This window comes from Thermomyces dupontii (assembly GCF_041956625.1).
Source record: "Thermomyces dupontii strain NRRL 2155 unplaced genomic scaffold VTN31scaffold_3, whole genome shotgun sequence".
In the NCBI taxonomy this organism is placed as follows: Eukaryota; Fungi; Ascomycota; class Eurotiomycetes; order Eurotiales; family Trichocomaceae; genus Thermomyces; species Thermomyces dupontii.
In genome coordinates this window covers 2,073,114-2,090,103 of record NW_027192309.1, presented here as the reverse complement: position 1 = coordinate 2,090,103, position 16,990 = coordinate 2,073,114, and the positions used below count along the sequence as shown (strand labels likewise).

General features: G+C 55.2%; 6 protein-coding genes across 6 annotated transcripts; all 6 read right to left on the bottom strand.

Annotated features, from left to right (window-relative positions):
• Positions 1-22: 22 nt before the first annotated feature.
• On the bottom strand, positions 23-2,381 carry VTN31DRAFT_4244 (uncharacterized protein; the record flags this gene model as incomplete). Its single annotated transcript, XM_069404611.1, has 2 exons — positions 23-504; positions 593-2,381. The coding sequence occupies 2 exons, from the start codon at positions 2,379-2,381 to the stop codon at positions 23-25; spliced, it is 2,271 nt and encodes a 756-aa protein (XP_069261567.1).
• Positions 2,382-4,166: 1,785 nt separating this feature from the next.
• On the bottom strand, positions 4,167-5,264 carry VTN31DRAFT_4243 (uncharacterized protein; the record flags this gene model as incomplete). Its single annotated transcript, XM_069404610.1, has 2 exons — positions 4,167-4,998; positions 5,095-5,264. 2 exons carry the CDS (start codon positions 5,262-5,264, stop codon positions 4,167-4,169), a joined length of 1,002 nt encoding a protein of 333 aa, XP_069261566.1.
• Positions 5,265-5,721: 457 nt separating this feature from the next.
• On the bottom strand, positions 5,722-7,226 carry VTN31DRAFT_4242 (uncharacterized protein; the record flags this gene model as incomplete). The annotated part of the gene is made up of 3 exons (XM_069404609.1): positions 5,722-5,787; positions 5,856-6,899; positions 6,966-7,226. 3 exons carry the CDS (start codon positions 7,224-7,226, stop codon positions 5,722-5,724), a joined length of 1,371 nt encoding a protein of 456 aa, XP_069261565.1.
• A 691-nt stretch (positions 7,227-7,917) lies between these two features.
• On the bottom strand, positions 7,918-10,805 carry VTN31DRAFT_4241 (uncharacterized protein; the record flags this gene model as incomplete). Its single annotated transcript, XM_069404608.1, has 5 exons — positions 7,918-7,975; positions 8,040-9,284; positions 9,343-9,844; positions 9,905-10,629; positions 10,693-10,805. The coding sequence occupies 5 exons, from the start codon at positions 10,803-10,805 to the stop codon at positions 7,918-7,920; spliced, it is 2,643 nt and encodes an 880-aa protein (XP_069261564.1).
• Positions 10,806-10,953: 148 nt separating this feature from the next.
• Positions 10,954-11,503, bottom strand: VTN31DRAFT_4240 (uncharacterized protein; the record flags this gene model as incomplete). Its single annotated transcript, XM_069404607.1, has 2 exons — positions 10,954-11,152; positions 11,310-11,503. The coding sequence occupies 2 exons, from the start codon at positions 11,501-11,503 to the stop codon at positions 10,954-10,956; spliced, it is 393 nt and encodes a 130-aa protein (XP_069261563.1).
• Positions 11,504-13,906: 2,403 nt separating this feature from the next.
• VTN31DRAFT_4239 (uncharacterized protein) lies at positions 13,907-15,802 on the bottom strand (the record flags this gene model as incomplete). The annotated part of the gene is made up of 2 exons (XM_069404605.1): positions 13,907-15,578; positions 15,654-15,802. The coding sequence occupies 2 exons, from the start codon at positions 15,800-15,802 to the stop codon at positions 13,907-13,909; spliced, it is 1,821 nt and encodes a 606-aa protein (XP_069261562.1).
• Between the last annotated feature and the right edge of the window lie 1,188 nt (positions 15,803-16,990).

The following is a 16,990-nucleotide window of genomic DNA, read 5'->3' as shown; positions in this document are numbered from 1 at the left end:
AGGACACAACGCTCGCTTTTGTTTAAATTCGCACAACGATCAACCTCTCCACCAGCCAATCCATCACCCCTTGCAACTCCCACCTCCATCTGCCCTCGCGCCAGCAATCATACAACCAGTACCGATATGAAAACGACGAGGATCTTTTCACAGAAGCGGAAGAAGAAGAAGACGACGACGACGGGGAGAAAGCGCCAGATAGGCCGTTATCCCCCCTGTTTTTCCGAAGGATGCTTGCTAAAGGGGATGAGAGAATCTCGTCTTGGTCTGTGAGTGGGATGCTGCTGCTGGTGGAGTAGGAAGGGTCCGTGAGTAAAGCCTGACGCATGCGCCATTCTCGCTCCGCCTTCTCGCCGGCTTTCCGCGCAATGGCCTCTTCGTCCTCGGCGAGGTAGAGGTCGCACTTGTTGCACTCGGTGCACCGCGTACCCGGGTTGATGCGGAAGTGTTCGCAGAAATGCTTGTAGCCTTGGTTGTCCTCGTCGTCATTGTCACTGTCATCGTCTTCCTCGCGGTCAGCAGCTGCGTCTTCCTGATCTGGAAGGGGTCGCCAGGGGCGGCGACGGTTCGCTGGAGGAGGAGGAGGACTTGCCCAATGCTTTGCGGCAGAGGTAACACATCGAATAGCCGCAGACACAGGTCAGTTTGTTGCAACCGGACGACTTGACAAACGACAGGCCGCAGCGCGGACACGTGCGTTTGATCGCCGCCGTCCGCGCTGCTTCCACCGTCGTCCGCAGCGACAGCAACAGCGGCTCATGGCATACGTGCGGATCGCGCCAGGCCTTTCGGCAGGTAATACAGCTCGCCTGTCCGCAGGCGGGGTTCGCGCAGACAAATCTCTGCCCGCGCGTCCGCAGACAGAGATTCCGCAACGAGGTGCGAAAAGTGTTCGTAAGCGTCGTAGGAAAGAATATCGTCAAGACTAAGAATGGGACTATCAACAGGGGTATCATGTCAAGAATCAGAATCGTCATCAACACCGTGGAAAGGAAATTGCCGCGTCGGAATCGCCAGTCCAGCCCGGATTCCGGCGGGTGGTATATGGGGTCCACCTCCGCATACGAGCAGAACGGACAGCGGATGAGCTTGAGCTGCGAGCGCACCAAAGCGTCCGTTGCCACGCGCTCCTCGAACTTGCGGAAGGTCTCCGCCCCAGCCTTCTCCGAAAGGATGGCGGCTTTGACCAGCTCCGGACTCAGATACCCATCGCAGGTTCCATGGCTGAGCGGCGCCAGGCATCGCAGTGTGAACCGCTGCGCGTCCACCGACCGGTCCCAGCCCTGTCCGAAGAGTGCCTCGTGCAGCGTCCTCCGGATGCAGCTGTAGCAGATGACGTGCGCGTCGATCGAACAGGTGGCGATCTGCTCAAACGCCACCTCGTCGAGACAGCACTGGCATTCGAACAACGCGTCTGCCGCTCGGGCCTCGCTTTCGTTGAGCTCTGCCGCCAGCTGCCGATCCCGGTCTTCCTGCGCCCGCTGCTTCGGGAGAAGCAGCGGCGCTAGGAGCGTATCATGCAACTCCTGGTCTAGCTCCGCGCATCCCGTCCGCTTCAGCTGAGGGATCATCTCGCCGTCGGGAGATCGCACCCAAGTCAGAAACATGGGTTCGGACTTGTCCTTCTTTCGACGAAAGGGATTCAAAGTCCGCAGCGTTGCACGCCACGTCCTCCGCGAGAGATCTTCCACCGTCGGACGCGCACGCGTGTACGAGAAGTTCACTTCCGCAAGGACAGCCTCGATCGTGCTGCGGCTCAGCGTGCTAAACTCCTTGCAGAGTGCCGCCTTCGCGGCTCTCTTGTACTCCTCGCTGCGGAAGCGTTCATGCGGCGGAACGCTGTCCCCATCATCCGCATGAGAGAGCTCCTCTTCCGTGCCAGTAGCTCCACGAATCTCGCGGATCTCGCCCGTCGTCTCCTTTGATACCTTCCACCGGCCCCGGACCCATTTATTCCGATCCCGCAAGAGCTGCTCCACGCAGACCTGCAAGCGACTTGTCCCGTCGAACAGCATCAGCATCTCCCGAAAGACTTCCACCTGGATGTCCGGAAACATCTGCGCGAGCGTGTCGAGAGCTTCGTTCAGCTCCTCTAGCTCCCGGCGCTCTCCCTGCAGCTCCAGATCACGCCGAGCCTTTTCCGCCAGCATCGCGCGAGCCCGCGACGTGCTTCCAAAGGGATTGTTCCGGAGCGCTTCATTGATCGTGGCGGATGGCGAGGAAGGGAGTTTTTTCGTTGGTGAGTCTGCGGGATCACATGTTCCCTGACCTCCGACTGGTCCTGTTCCTGTATCCCGTTCGCTACCGGCTGGGGATTCGCTTGTTTTTTGAGGCTCACCGGGTTTTTGGATTGGCGAGGCTGGCGAGAGCGAAATCACCATGGCGTGTACAAGGCGGTGACCGCGGGGGTGTAGCGAGTCTCACATATCTTGCTCAAATAAAGTCACAATATTGCAATTTTAAGAAAAATGAAGGATTCGAGAAGAATCAACGGCCGTCGTACGAAAAAAAAACAGGCTTTCTTAGAGATGTCCCTCGGGATTGGTGTCGTCGGATCAGTCGTCCATTGACGTGGCCCGATGGAATCCGCGAGCGGGAACTCCGCACATCATGGATTGATGCAATTAGTTTTCAGATGCCTTGTCAATGAATACCAATGCAAATGATAATAAAGCAGTGAGACGCGTTACTGTTGACGACAAGGCAACTGGGATCAGACTGCCAGTGGACATGAATCAGGCATTTCATGTGCTGATAGGAAGTGCCTACCTCTGGCGGAGCACGTGATTCACCACCCTCAAGATAACCTGTGGCTTCAACTTGCTGAACTTCATCACTTCAACTAGGAACGCACGCTCGTGCGCGTATGCCCTGAAACGAAGCGTTTTAGACCGGACCTAGTAAGTACGAGTACTGACACAATTTCAAGGTTAATATATTGGCCCATCGTGCAGCTTACTCGTACGTAACCAAGGCTGCGTGGGGGTGACAACTACGAATCAACATGTTCAGAGAGTACAGTAGTTATTCTAACTGTCTATGGAAACGGGAGGCAGGAGAAGGAAGAACTACGAGTCTCCAATAATATCAATTCATCACCGGAAGGAGTCGGCTACTCTGAAGGGCCGGCAAGCGGCGAAGAAGCAGTCGTTGAGGAGGGGCGCGCCTGAACCGCGCGACACCGTGTCTGCAACGAGCCGAGCATCAGTAGGTTGCTAAAGAGCGAGACATCAAGCGATACTTACAAAGCCGTCTTCGCGTCGGACGAGGAAGTGCCCAAAGCGAGCGGCGGTCCACCTCCGATGGCCTGGAAATTCATTGCCTGGACGAGCACCAAGGGTTGACTTGCTTGCTGTTATGGTTATAAAATTCCATGATCGCCCATGGATCTCGCATTGGCGCCCTATGCGAGGTGTGGGAGGGTTCTGTCACCGGGCATTCTGTGGCAGGAAACAGTGCATGTCGAACTGGCGTATTGCCCCCCCCCCCCCCCCCCCCCTCCGTGGAATCCGCGCAGCAACAAAGTGAGCCCTCGATCCCTGTCACGACGCCCGTAAAGCCCACTCCGGGGTTGGCGCTGCCGATGGCGTTTACCTACACAAGTTGCTGACAACTTCATGATTTCAACTTCTCATGGATCTCGAAAATAGCATCTTTCGATTCACATCCTCACGCTGCTTACATAGGATCCTCTGTCTGAGGGAATGTTGAGAGACTGGTGACACTGAACTTGACAGTGGGATGGAAGCTTTCGTACTTATCCTGAAAGGTTCCATCAACAAGCCCGAACCGGATTCCTTTCCATGTCGTGTTCATGGTTTGAATTGGAGTACAAGCTCCCTGTGGCCTGCTTTCGTAGGCTATGATATGGAGGTTGGATGCCTCTAGGGTGGATGGGCTGCTTTCCATGAGGCTACGTGCTCGTCCGTATTGAGAACATCAAGTATAATTGCGGTATTTAGATAGGCGCCTAATCATCATGCTCATTGCATTGAAGAGGGACGTTCTATACCATCCCAGATCTATTACATCTCTATTGTACAGTCTTAGCATCCCGAGATATATATATAAACACCAAAACGCCAACAAAAACAACCCATCCCACCCAGAAACAAACAAAACAAGAACCTAACACAAACCTAATAAATAGATGAAACCTCCCGAGATTACCCCCTCCGCTCCTCCTCCTCCTCCTGCTGCAACGCCTCCATCAACATCGCCCTCACCCTCATATTCACCACCCCACCGACCCCAAACGCCGGCACAATCTTCCCCATCCTGGCAAACGAGCTGGCCACATAATCCCGGCGAACCCGAGCCAGACGTTCCCGCCACCCAATCCCCCCATGCGGCGAGTACCGGTTATACAGATCCAAACCCAGCAGATGCATCGGCGTGCTGACAAACTGCATCAGCGCCGGACACGCCATTTGCGCCAGGGCAGCTTTCCCCGCGGGGGTCGCGGCGAGGGCATCAGGGATCGACGGCGCGATCAACGCGGGGACGTTGAACGAGGCAAAGATGGTGACGCTATCGCGGAGACAGAAGAGCGCGTAGGAAGCCTTGGGGACTTTGGGGGCTTTTTGGAAGGCTGTTGCTGCGGCGGTGGATATCACGCCTACTGTTCTTGACTTTGCTGATGATGATGATGATGATGATGATGATGGTGATGTTGTTGGCGTCGGAGTAGGGCTCGAGGAGGGCCCAAAAATCCGCGCAAATCGCGCATCCTTGTACACACACACCGCCATATTATACGTCGTCGTTGTGACGAATTTCTCCGGTCCCGGCGAGACGGTCGCAAAGGGCTGATTCTTGACCGTCGACGAAATGGTATCGATGGCGTTGGCGGTCAGGTACGTCCCCGCGTAGAGGGTGTAAATGAGCATGAACGGCGTCGACAGGAAGAACCCCATCGGCTGCGTGACCATGGACCGCAGACATGTCTTGACCGTGTGGCTGATGGTGATGCCTTTGGCCGCTTTTTCAATGATGGCCCTGTGTTCTGTTATGTTAGCCTTTAAGTTTTGTTTTCAAAGAAAAAAAAAATTGCAATCCTGCGCCTTCGCATTCGCAAGGGGTGGCCGTACTCACCGATCCAGGATCGTGATGATCGGACAAATCAACCCCCCCGCCACTGCTGCACTCGCAGCATCCGCACCAAGTCGCAAGCCCAAACTCTTGGTGTTCCATGTCGTCTCAGCGGTGGCCTTTGGAAGTCTGTGCGGTAACTTGACTGGAGATGAGCCCGTATCTTGCGACATGGTGGGCCATGGATCTACCATGTAGGCTACTACCTATGTAATATTAGCTCGCAGAAGAAAAAAAATATAAAAAAATAAATCCTTACAAAGCGGCTTTATTAATTCCAAAAGCTCAATCTCAGCGCAACAATTCATCCTGGCCTTACAAATACTTCCTCCAAGTGCGTCATCGAGAAGAGATGGAAAATACACTCCAATTGACCAGTCATCGTCCGCAGTATTGGATCCGGGGAACCAATCGGAATCCAGATATTCATCTGCCAAGAGCGAGCGCCGAGCGGGCCGCTGGACTCCATACGGAGTATGTATGTAGGTACATAGTTACATACAGGAAATCGACGGGTTGAAGACTGTACTCGTTCCATTTTGAAAATATCACAAGTATACATGATTGCACAAACCCAACGCCATTTCCAGATAAATCCCAAAACATCATCTACAGTATACAGTTTTCAAATCATGCAGTGGAGTTCACGGCCTGGACGCCGTCGAGCGTGACATTAACCGCCCCGGCTTGGACCAACTAGCGCAACATTAGATTACCGAACTGGAAGAGGAGAGAAAAAAAAAAAAACGAGGAATCAAACTTACAGCCCGTCGCAAATCATCAATCAAATCATCCACATCCTCAATCCCAACGCACAACCGAATGAGATCCTCCGGCATGTTGCGCTCCTGGCGCGTCTTTGCGTCGATGCTGGCATGGCTCATGCGGCACGGCATGCTGATAAGGCTGTTGACGCAGCCAAAGCTGACGCTGATGGCCCAGAGCTTGGCGCTCTCGACGATGCGCTCCGACAGCGCAACGTCGCCCGTCTCAAAGGACAGCACCGCCCCGGCACCCCGCGCCATGGAGTGATGCAGCTCGTACTGCGGATGTGATCGGAGGCCCGGGTAGCGCACCTTGAAGCCGTACGACTCGAGGAACTCGGCGATCCGCTGCGCGTTCGCCTGCTGCTGCTCCATGCGCACCTTGAGCGTCTTGATGCCGCGCATCAGCAGCCACGAGTCGAACGGCGAGAGACCGCACCCGGACGCATTGATGGGAAAGTACAGCCGGTCGCCGAGGCCCGGGTCATTGACCGCAATCACTCCCGCCATCAGATCATGGTGGCCGGACAGATACTTGGTCCCGCTCTCGTAGACAATATCCGCACCTAGCTCGAGCGGGTTCAGCAGAAGCGGAGACATCATCGTATTGTCCACCGCAACCAGGCAGTTCGGATTGGCCTCATGCGCAAGGGCCGCCACGCGGGGGATGTCCACGATCTTGATCAACGGATTCGTCGGCGTCTCGAGCAGCACCATCGCCGTCTTGGGACTGAGCGCCTCTTTGACCTTCTCCGGATCGGTGGTGTCAACATGGTGCACGATAATGCCGCCATGCGTGCCGAGGTACTTGAGCAACCGGTTCGTCCCGCCGTAGAGATCGTCGCCCGTCACCACCTCATCACCCGGACGCAAGAGCCGCGTGATCACGTCAAGCGCCGCCATGCCCGACGACACGGCGAGCGCCCGTCGTGCCGACATAATCTTCGCCAGGTGTCGTTCAAGATGTGTACGGGTCGGGTTGCCGGAGCGTGTGTAGTCATACTCGCTGCCTCCGGAGCCGGACGATTGCTTGAACGTGGCAGTCTAAATCCCACCTCCCCCCATCAGCAACTCCAATCCCTTTCCAAAAAAAAAAAAAAACTCCCTCACCTGATAAATCGGCACACTGCTCGCGTTATATTGATCACTCCCCTCCGTATACACCAACTCCGTCGCAAGCGCATACCGCCGCTGCTGTCCATACGGACTCGACGGTGCCGGTGACGGAGGCAGATTATGCCCTTCAATGTCCACGTTCGGAAACGCCTTCTTCACGACATTACTCTTATTATTATTATGACTATTCGCATTGTTCGTCGTCGTCCTTGTCGTAGCAGCGCCCGGCTCCGGTGGTGATCCTGATGCCGACATCGCTGGTTCTGTATCAATTGCGGTTGCACCAATTTCCGCTAGGACGAGCCGGGGGAAATCCGTTTGAATCAGGGAAAAAGGGTCATAAGTAACGTTTGGAAGTTTGATTCAACCAGCAAGAGTCATGATTATCGCGACCCTGAATTGTCAGCGGAAGAGACGAAGCTCACCGCTGCTATCGGCCGTTCCGATCGCGCTCATCTGATTGGCTGCGGATGCTCCACATTTCGGAACATCGCCTCGCACGTCATCGGCGCTATTCCATCTGTGGTAAAAGATCACGTGAATTTGTTACTCTCTGCTGACTAACCACTAGCCTACTGTTCCTGACTTCCTAAAGCGTCCTCCGTCCGGAGTACAGTACAGGAATAATTACTCCGTACAGTAAAAAACCCTAAGATGACTGCCACGAAACCTTTTGTACTCATTGTGCTCCGTCAGGTCTCCAAGCCGTAGTATTACATTATGCCTCTTCATCTCATCCCAAGAGCAACCAGGGGGAGCCTCCCCATATCGACCGTGCAACCAATTCTCCCGGACTCCAGGCAAACGATGCCACAATGCCATGTAATGTACAGGTTTCCCCCATCCTCCCAACCGCGAGTACCGATGTATATGCAAGACCACACTCCCAACTGCCATCCCTGCCCAAAAAAAGAAAAACTTTTGTTTTATGCCAAAGAAATGGAACTTAGAGAGGATCCGTCACAAGATCGCCAAAGTTGCCATTGATGCCAAAGAATTGGAACCTGCAAAAAAAAGAAAGTCAGAAACACAGATCTCTAAACCATCCACACCGAATTATAAACGTACCAGTCTTCAACGTTCAATGTAGTCGGAGCCGCCTGTCGAGAGCTGTTGCTCCAGTTGTCATCCTGACTCGAGGTGTCGACGTTCGATCCAGGCACGGCGGTGGTATCCAGCCCCTGCCACGTCTGCACGTTCTCCATGCCAAAAACGGACTGCTGGGCGGATGTCCCCTGCATCCCTCTCATATCCGGCGTCATGCCAGAGACAACGGCGGAGCTGCTTTGGGATTCAGGCACACTCCGTGAGGGCAGCGCTGATTGATTCATCATCACGCTCGCCTGTTGACCAGGCACGACGTTTGTTTGCGTCATGGCAGTAGTATCCATCATGCGCGATGACAACTGCTGCGACGCCTGGAAGATCCCCGTGCCGTCTGGGAAGAGTTGGTCGGGCTGGAAGTTCTCCCATCGCGTCGGTGACAGGTTCGGCGTGTTGCGCGTGACGAGGAACAGGTCTGGAGGAGTGGTAGGAAGCGAGTATGGTGGATTGAAAGGTGTTGATGGGCGAGTGTTGGCGCGCGAAGCCCCGGTTCCGGTCCGGCCGTCCGGAGGCTTGGTGGTGGCGGGTATTGGAGAGGCTTGTATGTTCGTTGTGGATGGTGCGAGCATCGATTGATTTGGCTCCCGGGACGGCGTCTCAACCGGCGTCTGAGGCCTTGAACGTTCATACGAGACGGGCGGGGTAGGACCCCCGTTGGGGAACGCAATGTCCATTTCATCGAACTTGCGTTTCGGTGCGGGGTCCGGCTTCTTGGATGGCGGCCCAGGCTGTTGATGCTGTTGATTCTGGTCTGCTTGTTGCGGCGGGTGGTCCGTTTTGTCATGTGTGCGCGTCTTTTGATGCCGCCTTCCCGGTGCCTTCTGTAATCGCTCTTCGAGATTCTTGTTGCCAAGGATCGACTCGAAGAGTGTGTGCACCATCTTGGCCACCAGCCAAACTTTGGACACATCCTTGAGTGCCTGCATACAGATTCGCAGTCGTTCTTGACAGGTCGCCACGACGGACGGGATCGACGATCGCATCTGATACACATGCATGATCAACGCGGAGAAGAGACTGTACACGATGAATGCGGGCGTGTAGCGGAGCTCGCCGCGGGCCTGCAGTTGCTCGACAATCGACGTGATCATGGCTGCGGCTTGGAAGGCGATTGTCCGAGAAGGATAGACAGTTTCCTCGGAGCGGTATACGTTCGGGCTCGAGGTAGCGGGGGGCATATGGGCTCGATGCAACAGGCAGAGCGTAGTGCTGCTCACGGTCAGTTGCTCTGTTTGATCTCGGCCCGTGAGAATATTCATTCACTTACTAGTAATTTGAGTGGAGCAGCGCAGCCCAGAAATGATGTCGCGAAGGTTCCCAGCAGACCTCCTTCGGGCAGTTCTGCAACCAATCGGCCAACGCCATGTCCGAGTGGGCGAGGTCGATTGCATTCGTCCGCCGCGCCTTGGAGGCCACCGAGTACTGCTGCGACAAGACCAGCCCCATGATTTCGCACAACTTGACATACTGCAGGAAGAACTGCACATGGATCGGGTCCGGCGGGTACTCGGCGGGCATGTCGTCCTCGTCTTCGATAAAGTCGTCCTCGGTCAACATTTCCACGTCCGAATCGTCCGTGTTGATGTTGACGGGCCGACCCAGCGCCACAGCGACGGAGCGGTCCCGAGTGAAGAGTGTCCACCAGATGCGCTTCCAGAGACGCTTGTCCGCTCGGCTGAGCTGCGAGTTTTCTACGCTGCGGTGCATGCCGGACCCTTGAGCGACCACAATCGCAACCCGGCTCCAGTAGAAGACATTCTTCGTCACATCTGGAGAGAGACAGGTTAGATCCAAAAGACCAAGCAGCAGGCGGGGACCGGCTGACTTACCCTCAGGACCCTCCCAATACCATCCCATCAGCACCAATGCCTGGACGATAGTCACGCGATCATCCTCGTAGTTCGCATCATAGAGTGCTTTGGCCCTCTTGTAGAAAGTCATGGAGGCCGGGATTGTCGACCCGTTCTGGTCCATCAGTTGAGGATTCGTGCATACCCTGGATCCCGCCAGCAGGACCGCTTGCAGCAGAAGTAGCGACGGAGGATTCTTCGGATCCCGGTATCGGCGCATAAACCGACTCCGGTTGATGATGGGCACTACCGGCGCGACCCATTTGAAGTAAGCCTCCACCAACTCGTCGCACAGCTGGCGCGGGGGTAGCAGGAACGCGCCACGCTGATGCAGGATGTCGATTTCCAGATTGTCCAGCTCGGTCAGACGGGCGCGGGTGCCCCGAATGTTCTCCGGAAGGGGATAATGGACAACATCAGTATTTCCGCGATCGTGGACGAGCAGTGACAGGTTGGACGACTCGCCCAGATACGCAACCCGACCGGCCTCCTTGATCGGAGCCCTTGCGAACTTGGGCTTCATGAACTGGGCATATGTGTGGGCAGTGGTGGTCTCTTGCGCCTGCTGCTCGCTGGTCAGAGTCGTCACGGGCATGCCCTCGATGGACATTGAATGGCCCGTGGTGGACTCTGCAGCCTTCCTGGACTGCTGCTCCTTGGCGGCAGCGTCCAGCGGCTGGCGAGCTCCGGGGGTTAACTCATGTCTGCGACATCCGTTAGAGATAGGCACCACCGGAGGGATAGAAAGAGATGGAGATCCGACGTACCCATCCCTGGTCTTGATTTGCTGGTTTTCCTTCTCTTGGGGGTAGGTATCCGACATTCGATCGAGAAGGCAACGCAGTTGGTACATGGAACACCCAAGCTTGCAGCATCGCATCGGACCTGGAAAAAAAAAAAAAAATGACAGATTAGTTCTGTGGTCTGTGCGAGCAGGCCAGCAACCGAGAAAGCCCAAGAAACTGGGTAACGTACCTTTCGTGCATGGCACGTCTAGAAACGGCAAAACACTCGAGTTAGCATTCCGACTAGTAAATATCGACAGTGGAAATATGAGTGCGTTGCTTTATGGTGTGCCTCGGGAGGTTGTGCAGCCTCGACCGGGGGGGAGGGGTTGAAGCTGGAGCGGGAAGCTCGAGATACCTCGGCACAAAATCCAGGATCTCGATTGCGATTCGACCAGAGGGAAAAATCGGACATACCTCGCATGCTCGCGACGCGCGCTGCCTGTAGATCGATCAAAAAGCGATTAGCACGATGCGTCAACAAAACTTGAACCTCCCAAAATATTCCTTCATTGCCCTTCCAGCCAGGGCGCAAATCCATCTCGATGGTCACACACACCCCCCCTTCCCCTATACCTCACGTGAACGACAAAGCTTACCTCCTAAAGCTCATCTGCCCTGTGCTCGTCACCGTGGACGGTCTCTGCGACGGCGGCTGACTCTGCCCGGCCTTATTATTGTTGGCCTGACTTGGGGCAGAAGATGCGGAGTGGGAGGATGATAGTTGCTGCTGCTGCTGCTGGTGGCCAGGATCATGATCCGGCCTGGTGGTGTCGCTAGGCCTGTCGGTCATGATTGCGGCGGCGCGCAGCGAATCAGCTCCATGAAGGAACTGTCGAATCGGTCGGTGCGGGACCAGCCGGGAGAGAGAGGAGTAATTGGCACGGGGAATCGCACGCGACCGGTGTCAAGAGCGGCAAGAAAAAAAAAAAAAAGGTATTGTAATCCGGAGTTGAGAAAAAGGGGGGGAGGGTTGTAAGAAAAAGGGGCAAAATCGTCGACAAAGCCAGACGCGCGACGAGCAAGAAACAAACTCTCTCTAGCAGTAGTAGGTAATAGGTAAGTTAATGATTATTGTTCTTTTTTACCCTCTTGTTCGATGTTTCGAAAGCAACCCGGAGCAACCGGGAGTTCACGGATGGCGATCCAGGAAGAAAGAAAGCCTCGCCTCAGGGGCCAACGGAATGGTACCACCGCCAGGCAGAGAGATCTGATCCAAAAGCGACAAGGAGATATTACGGGCCAACAAGGGATCATGGATTTTTTTTTTTTTGGCTTTGGGCGATGCGAAAGAGGGTTTCGCACTTGGACCTTTTTTTCCCCAGACTCTGCAGAACCGGGATTGACGGCGGGCACTTTGGAACAAGGGGATCTCGGGTCGTGGAAATAGTCTGCCCCGAGTGTATTATCTAACACCGCTTATGAAATGGCGCGCTGCAATTGGCCCGCTGTGGTCCAGACTCGGGTATCACGGGGAGGGATCAACACTGTCGCTGGCGTGGAAATAAGACCCGCCCAGGATGACATAAGCGCATCGGCAGTTTTGTGACTAGGTTCACATGCATCAGCAACGCGCCACCGTTACAGGGTTGAAGACTTGTGTTCCCGTTGATGGGCATGGGAAGCAGTGTGCAATGGCTTGTTAAACACTGTTTCTTGCTTGGATCCGTCTCTCCGTGCATGGATTGAGAATAGAGTACAGTACAGTACTCGTACAAAGGAGTTGCGATTCAAGATCAGCCCTACGAGTAAGTTTACGGATGGAGTACTACAGTACTACGGAGTAGGTTAAAATGGTCTTTGGTCTTGAAACACGTGACTCGTATGTCCTGCCTCTGATTTTCATGTGACAGTCTGGAGAGTCCATCTCCATGCTGAATGATTGTTCTTAGATTACAGTACTATGTCAAACTTCCAACAAGCAAAACAACTTGAATCCTAGCCGGAAATCATCCATCTCCAGACTCTTCAAGTAAGTTAGGTTAACTAAATGAACTGCTCCAGACTGGAGGTAGGTACTCACCAGGCAACATGGGGTTCGCCGAGGGCCGGACACGGACCGCAGCGGAGTGAACCGCGCGCCACAGAGCGGGATGGCTCAGCGATCAGTTAAGTGACCTCATGACAACAGGAGGCCTTTAGGATATCAATCATTTTCGCTCAGAAACTCTCGAGGAGAGGAGATTGCGGGACGGGGGACTTCCTATGGGGTCATGAAGACTGGTCGAATTACTAATTCAGATGCCATAGCCGAGCGAAATGGGGGGGGTTCATGGGGTTGTTGTGCTCGAGCCCCCCGACACGACCATCGCAATACAGTATTTCGCGTCTTTCGTGCGGCGCAGTTGCTGTGTTCTCCTCGCTTCTTTTTTTTTTTTTTTTTTTTGACCCCTCACCTCAAGAGGTACAGTAGCAGTCAGCGACTCCGCGTGATGAACCAACTCTTGCCTAAGACAGTAATGTCGGTCTTGGTCAGAGCCAATGTGATTGAAAAGTCGGTTGGAGATTTATATGAATAAAAGGAGTTTATCCAGAAGAGAACGATGAATGAACCATGCAAGTACCATCCCGCTTGCTGTTTCAAGGAAACGTCCGTCATCGGCGACGAGTCAGAAGCCCAGTCCATCAAAGGGAATCAGCACCCGCCCTGCTCCTGACCTTGTCCTGGATTATCGCCCAAGGGCTGGTTCAGGTTGACCCTACGGGATGATGGATGGATGCGACAATCTTGCAGGATTTGGAATACAATCGAATCAATGACATGCTCACACTCATTCCTATCCCAACACCGGCGTCCTCCGGGGTATAGGTCAGGTATCAAAAAGAAAAAAAGACATCACCCATACACATGTAGTATCGTACAGAGACACACTTTGAAAAATGAGAAAAACATTCTCAACATGCCAACATGCCCAGGGATATCATTGATCCAAAGCCCTCCAACATAGGTATAGTGAGAGGAATATAAAAAAAACAAGAGATACCCAACCCAAATCAGAGCATCATGATCACATGTAACCCGTCCCATGCCATCCGAACCAACGCCTGGTTGTGGAAGATACAAGAGAAATGATAGACGCCGCACCAAACATCAGCAACTCGCAGCTGCCGCGACTGCTAGGGGATGGAAGAGAAGATTGGGCGAAATCAAATGCAGGATGCAGCCTCCGCGAGAACATGTACCGCTCCTAAGCCGCTAGCAGACATCCTCTGCCGCAAAGTATCGCTTGCTGCGGTTCCGTGCCGCCAAGAACTTGTAGTCTGGCGGAACCAGAGTATGGTGGGCCGCATGCGGTCGGTAGACGGCATCCACGGGCGGCTGCCAGTCCTCGATGTGCAGGGGAAAGTACTCGTACAGGTAATTGACGCTATCACCCGAGTGCGGCGCCGATGACCCGTACGATGACGGCGGCTGGTACGGCTGCTGCAGCGCGGCACTGGTGCTCGGCAGGGCATGAGGCAACGACACCGAAGAGGTCCGCCCATGACCCGAAGCAGAAGACGTCGACGTCGTTACCGTGGGCGAGATTTTCGGCATCTTGGCCGGAATCGAGCTGGTGGTCTCGGGACTGGATCGTTTGAGGGGATTCACCGTCGTGTTGCCGTTTGTGATGTTCTCCGCCGGCTGGTTGGAAGCCTTGAAATCCTCATCCGCCAGGGAGAGAGGAACCGGAGGCGAGGCCGCGGCACTCGCTCTGCGGTGGTTCTGCGACTCCGGGGCCCGTGATACACTTGGGCTGGAATGGCTGTACCCAGCCTCCGTCTTGAGCGAGGGGGGGCCCATGGAGCCCGTGGACGGCGCCGGAATCTGCGTCCAGTCACCAAACGGAGAGGAGACGGACGGGCCCGAGGCATCAAAGGGAAACATTTGCGACATTTCGGTCGGCGAACTACTACTGGCCGCAGTCGTCTGCGGCGCTGCCGAGGTCGTTGTCGTCGGACTCGGGGTCTTCTGGCTGGCCGCCGCTTGGTTCCGCGCCGCCTGATGCTTGCGCGACGACGCCGCACTCCCGCTCAGAGGCAGGTCATTCCGGGACTGGAAATTGCGCGGACTCCGACCGCGGACAATCACCGGCCCGGACCGCGACTCACACACGCAGACCTTGCCGCCCGTGGAGAGCGAAGCCATCACCTTGAGGCGGATGACAAAATGTTGCTGCAACTCCTTGCGACGGCCATTGTTGGCCGTGGCGATGCGGAATTGCAGCCGCTTCCAGGCGATGGGCACGGTGGCGAAGTCCGGATCCTCGCCGGGGCCTGGGGGCAGGGATGTGTCCAGCGGGATGGATTGCGGCTCGGTCTCTACCTTCTCTTCGCCAGCCAGCGGCCCGTTGCCGTTCCCATTGGCGGCAGCAGCGGCCGCGGTTTTCCACGGAACGGAGATGATCTTGACGGGGTTCCCCTCCACGGACTCGGTGGCCGAGACGGTCAGCTCGAGGTCCATGATGGGGATCCGATCGCCCTTGTCGGTCATGAGGTAGCGCAGGCTGCGAGGTAATGTGATGGAGCCGATAATCTGGAACAAGTTCCGGCGGTAGCAAGTCAGCTCGGCCATCTCCCGGGGCGGCAGCTCGCCATTCCCGTTTTGCGTCCAAGGCGACTCGGCGAGGAAGAACATGCCGTGCAACTGGGCGTTGATGGACAGCAGGGAGCGCCGCAGGTGTTGGTCCATCAGGCCGTAGGTGTATGTGGGCGGAGAGAAGGAGAGCAGCTTCTGATGGTTGGGGTTGGTTGTCGAATCCGACGATTCGCGCTCATTGGGAAGCGGATCGAACGACGGCGGCACAATGTCGACGGGAGGGAAGGAGCCGTCAAACCGCAGCCCGGCGGAGACGGCAGGATTGGAGAATGCCAGGTGATCATCACTACTGGAAAAGGGTACAGTCAGCGTCAGCGGGCGGGGAGTCCCTTCCGATCCAGACCAAACACGCCGCTTTACGAACCTCACGTAGGGTTCCGGCTCGAAGCTGGACTGATGGTCGGGCATGTCCATGCCGGGCATGGCCTGGAGATAGTCGTGGCCCTGCATGGAGCCTAGAGACAGAGGCGGCGTCCCTAAGTAGGGCATCGCCATGGTATCGAAGCCCTCCATTGTGACAAAGACGGGGGGGGGGAGAAACCGGTGGGAGACGAGTCAGGGTCGACGCCGGGGGGAAGGGCGGCTTCGACAAAAAAAAAAAAAAAAAAAAAAGAAAAGAAACGGCGGCCCTCGGTGGCAACTGGAGACGGGGTGTGGGGGAAAGGGGTCAAGTCAAGGCGGGCCACCGGGGGATGATCCACACTCGAGCGGAGAGGCCAGACGACGAGATCAGAACATTGCTCTGGTCGAGGGATTTGGAGGCGACACGAGAATGGAGAAGAGTACCGGCGATGCAAGAATGGAGGGATGGAGGGAGGGAGAGAGGGCGGGGGGAAAAGAAGAACGGAAGAACAAGCAGGAAGAAAAACTTAACCGGATCGCCCGTGGTGATGGAGGGGAATAATTAATCATCCAGTTCGCTGAGCACAGGCTGGGAAGTTAGCGGGCATTAAAATGCTCTCTAATCGGGATCAGGGACCGCGCTTTATGGCTCATTCTGGGATTTGGGGGGGAAAAGGGTGGACGATCCTTGAATTGGGTTTGAGCATTTCCATGTTTGGGGGAGGGGGGGGAATCCTGTCTGTAGGTAATCTGTATGCTTCCTCTAGCAGGTTCCGCTCTTAGTCAGTTTAACTATGTCTGTACGGATACTTAGTGGGGGGAATAATATTGGCCATGATGGTGGCTGAATGCAGCTCGAGTGCTGTCCGAGTCAAGTATGAACTCGAAAAGAAGATTAACAGTAATAATGTCGTTCAGGTCGAGGGCGAAGTACGGAGTGCTATTATTCTGCCAACAAGGCTGGGAGTTACGCAGTCGTTAAGGGTCATATCCAAATAGTTGCCCTGAACTGGAAGCCTTTGCGTTCTTTGTTTGATCGAGCATATCATCTGCCTATCCTGAGCTCTGGCCTACTGTACTTAATTAGCCGAGTTGAGCTCTGCTCTGTACGGAGTATCTTGCTGCTCTGCGCATCCGGCGGATGTGAGGTCGACTACGAGTATGTCCTCTTCAACGTGCTGCATGGATCACGCCTACCGTCGATCTTATACCCTGCACGCACACCGAACGGCCCTCTGGTCATGGCGGCCGCTTCCCGTTGCTTGACCGGGTTGACCCAATAATAATGAACCCGGCGCATTGAGCAGATCAGATCATGGACGGAGAGATCGCTTTGGCCAGGCGGCTTCAGCCGCCAGT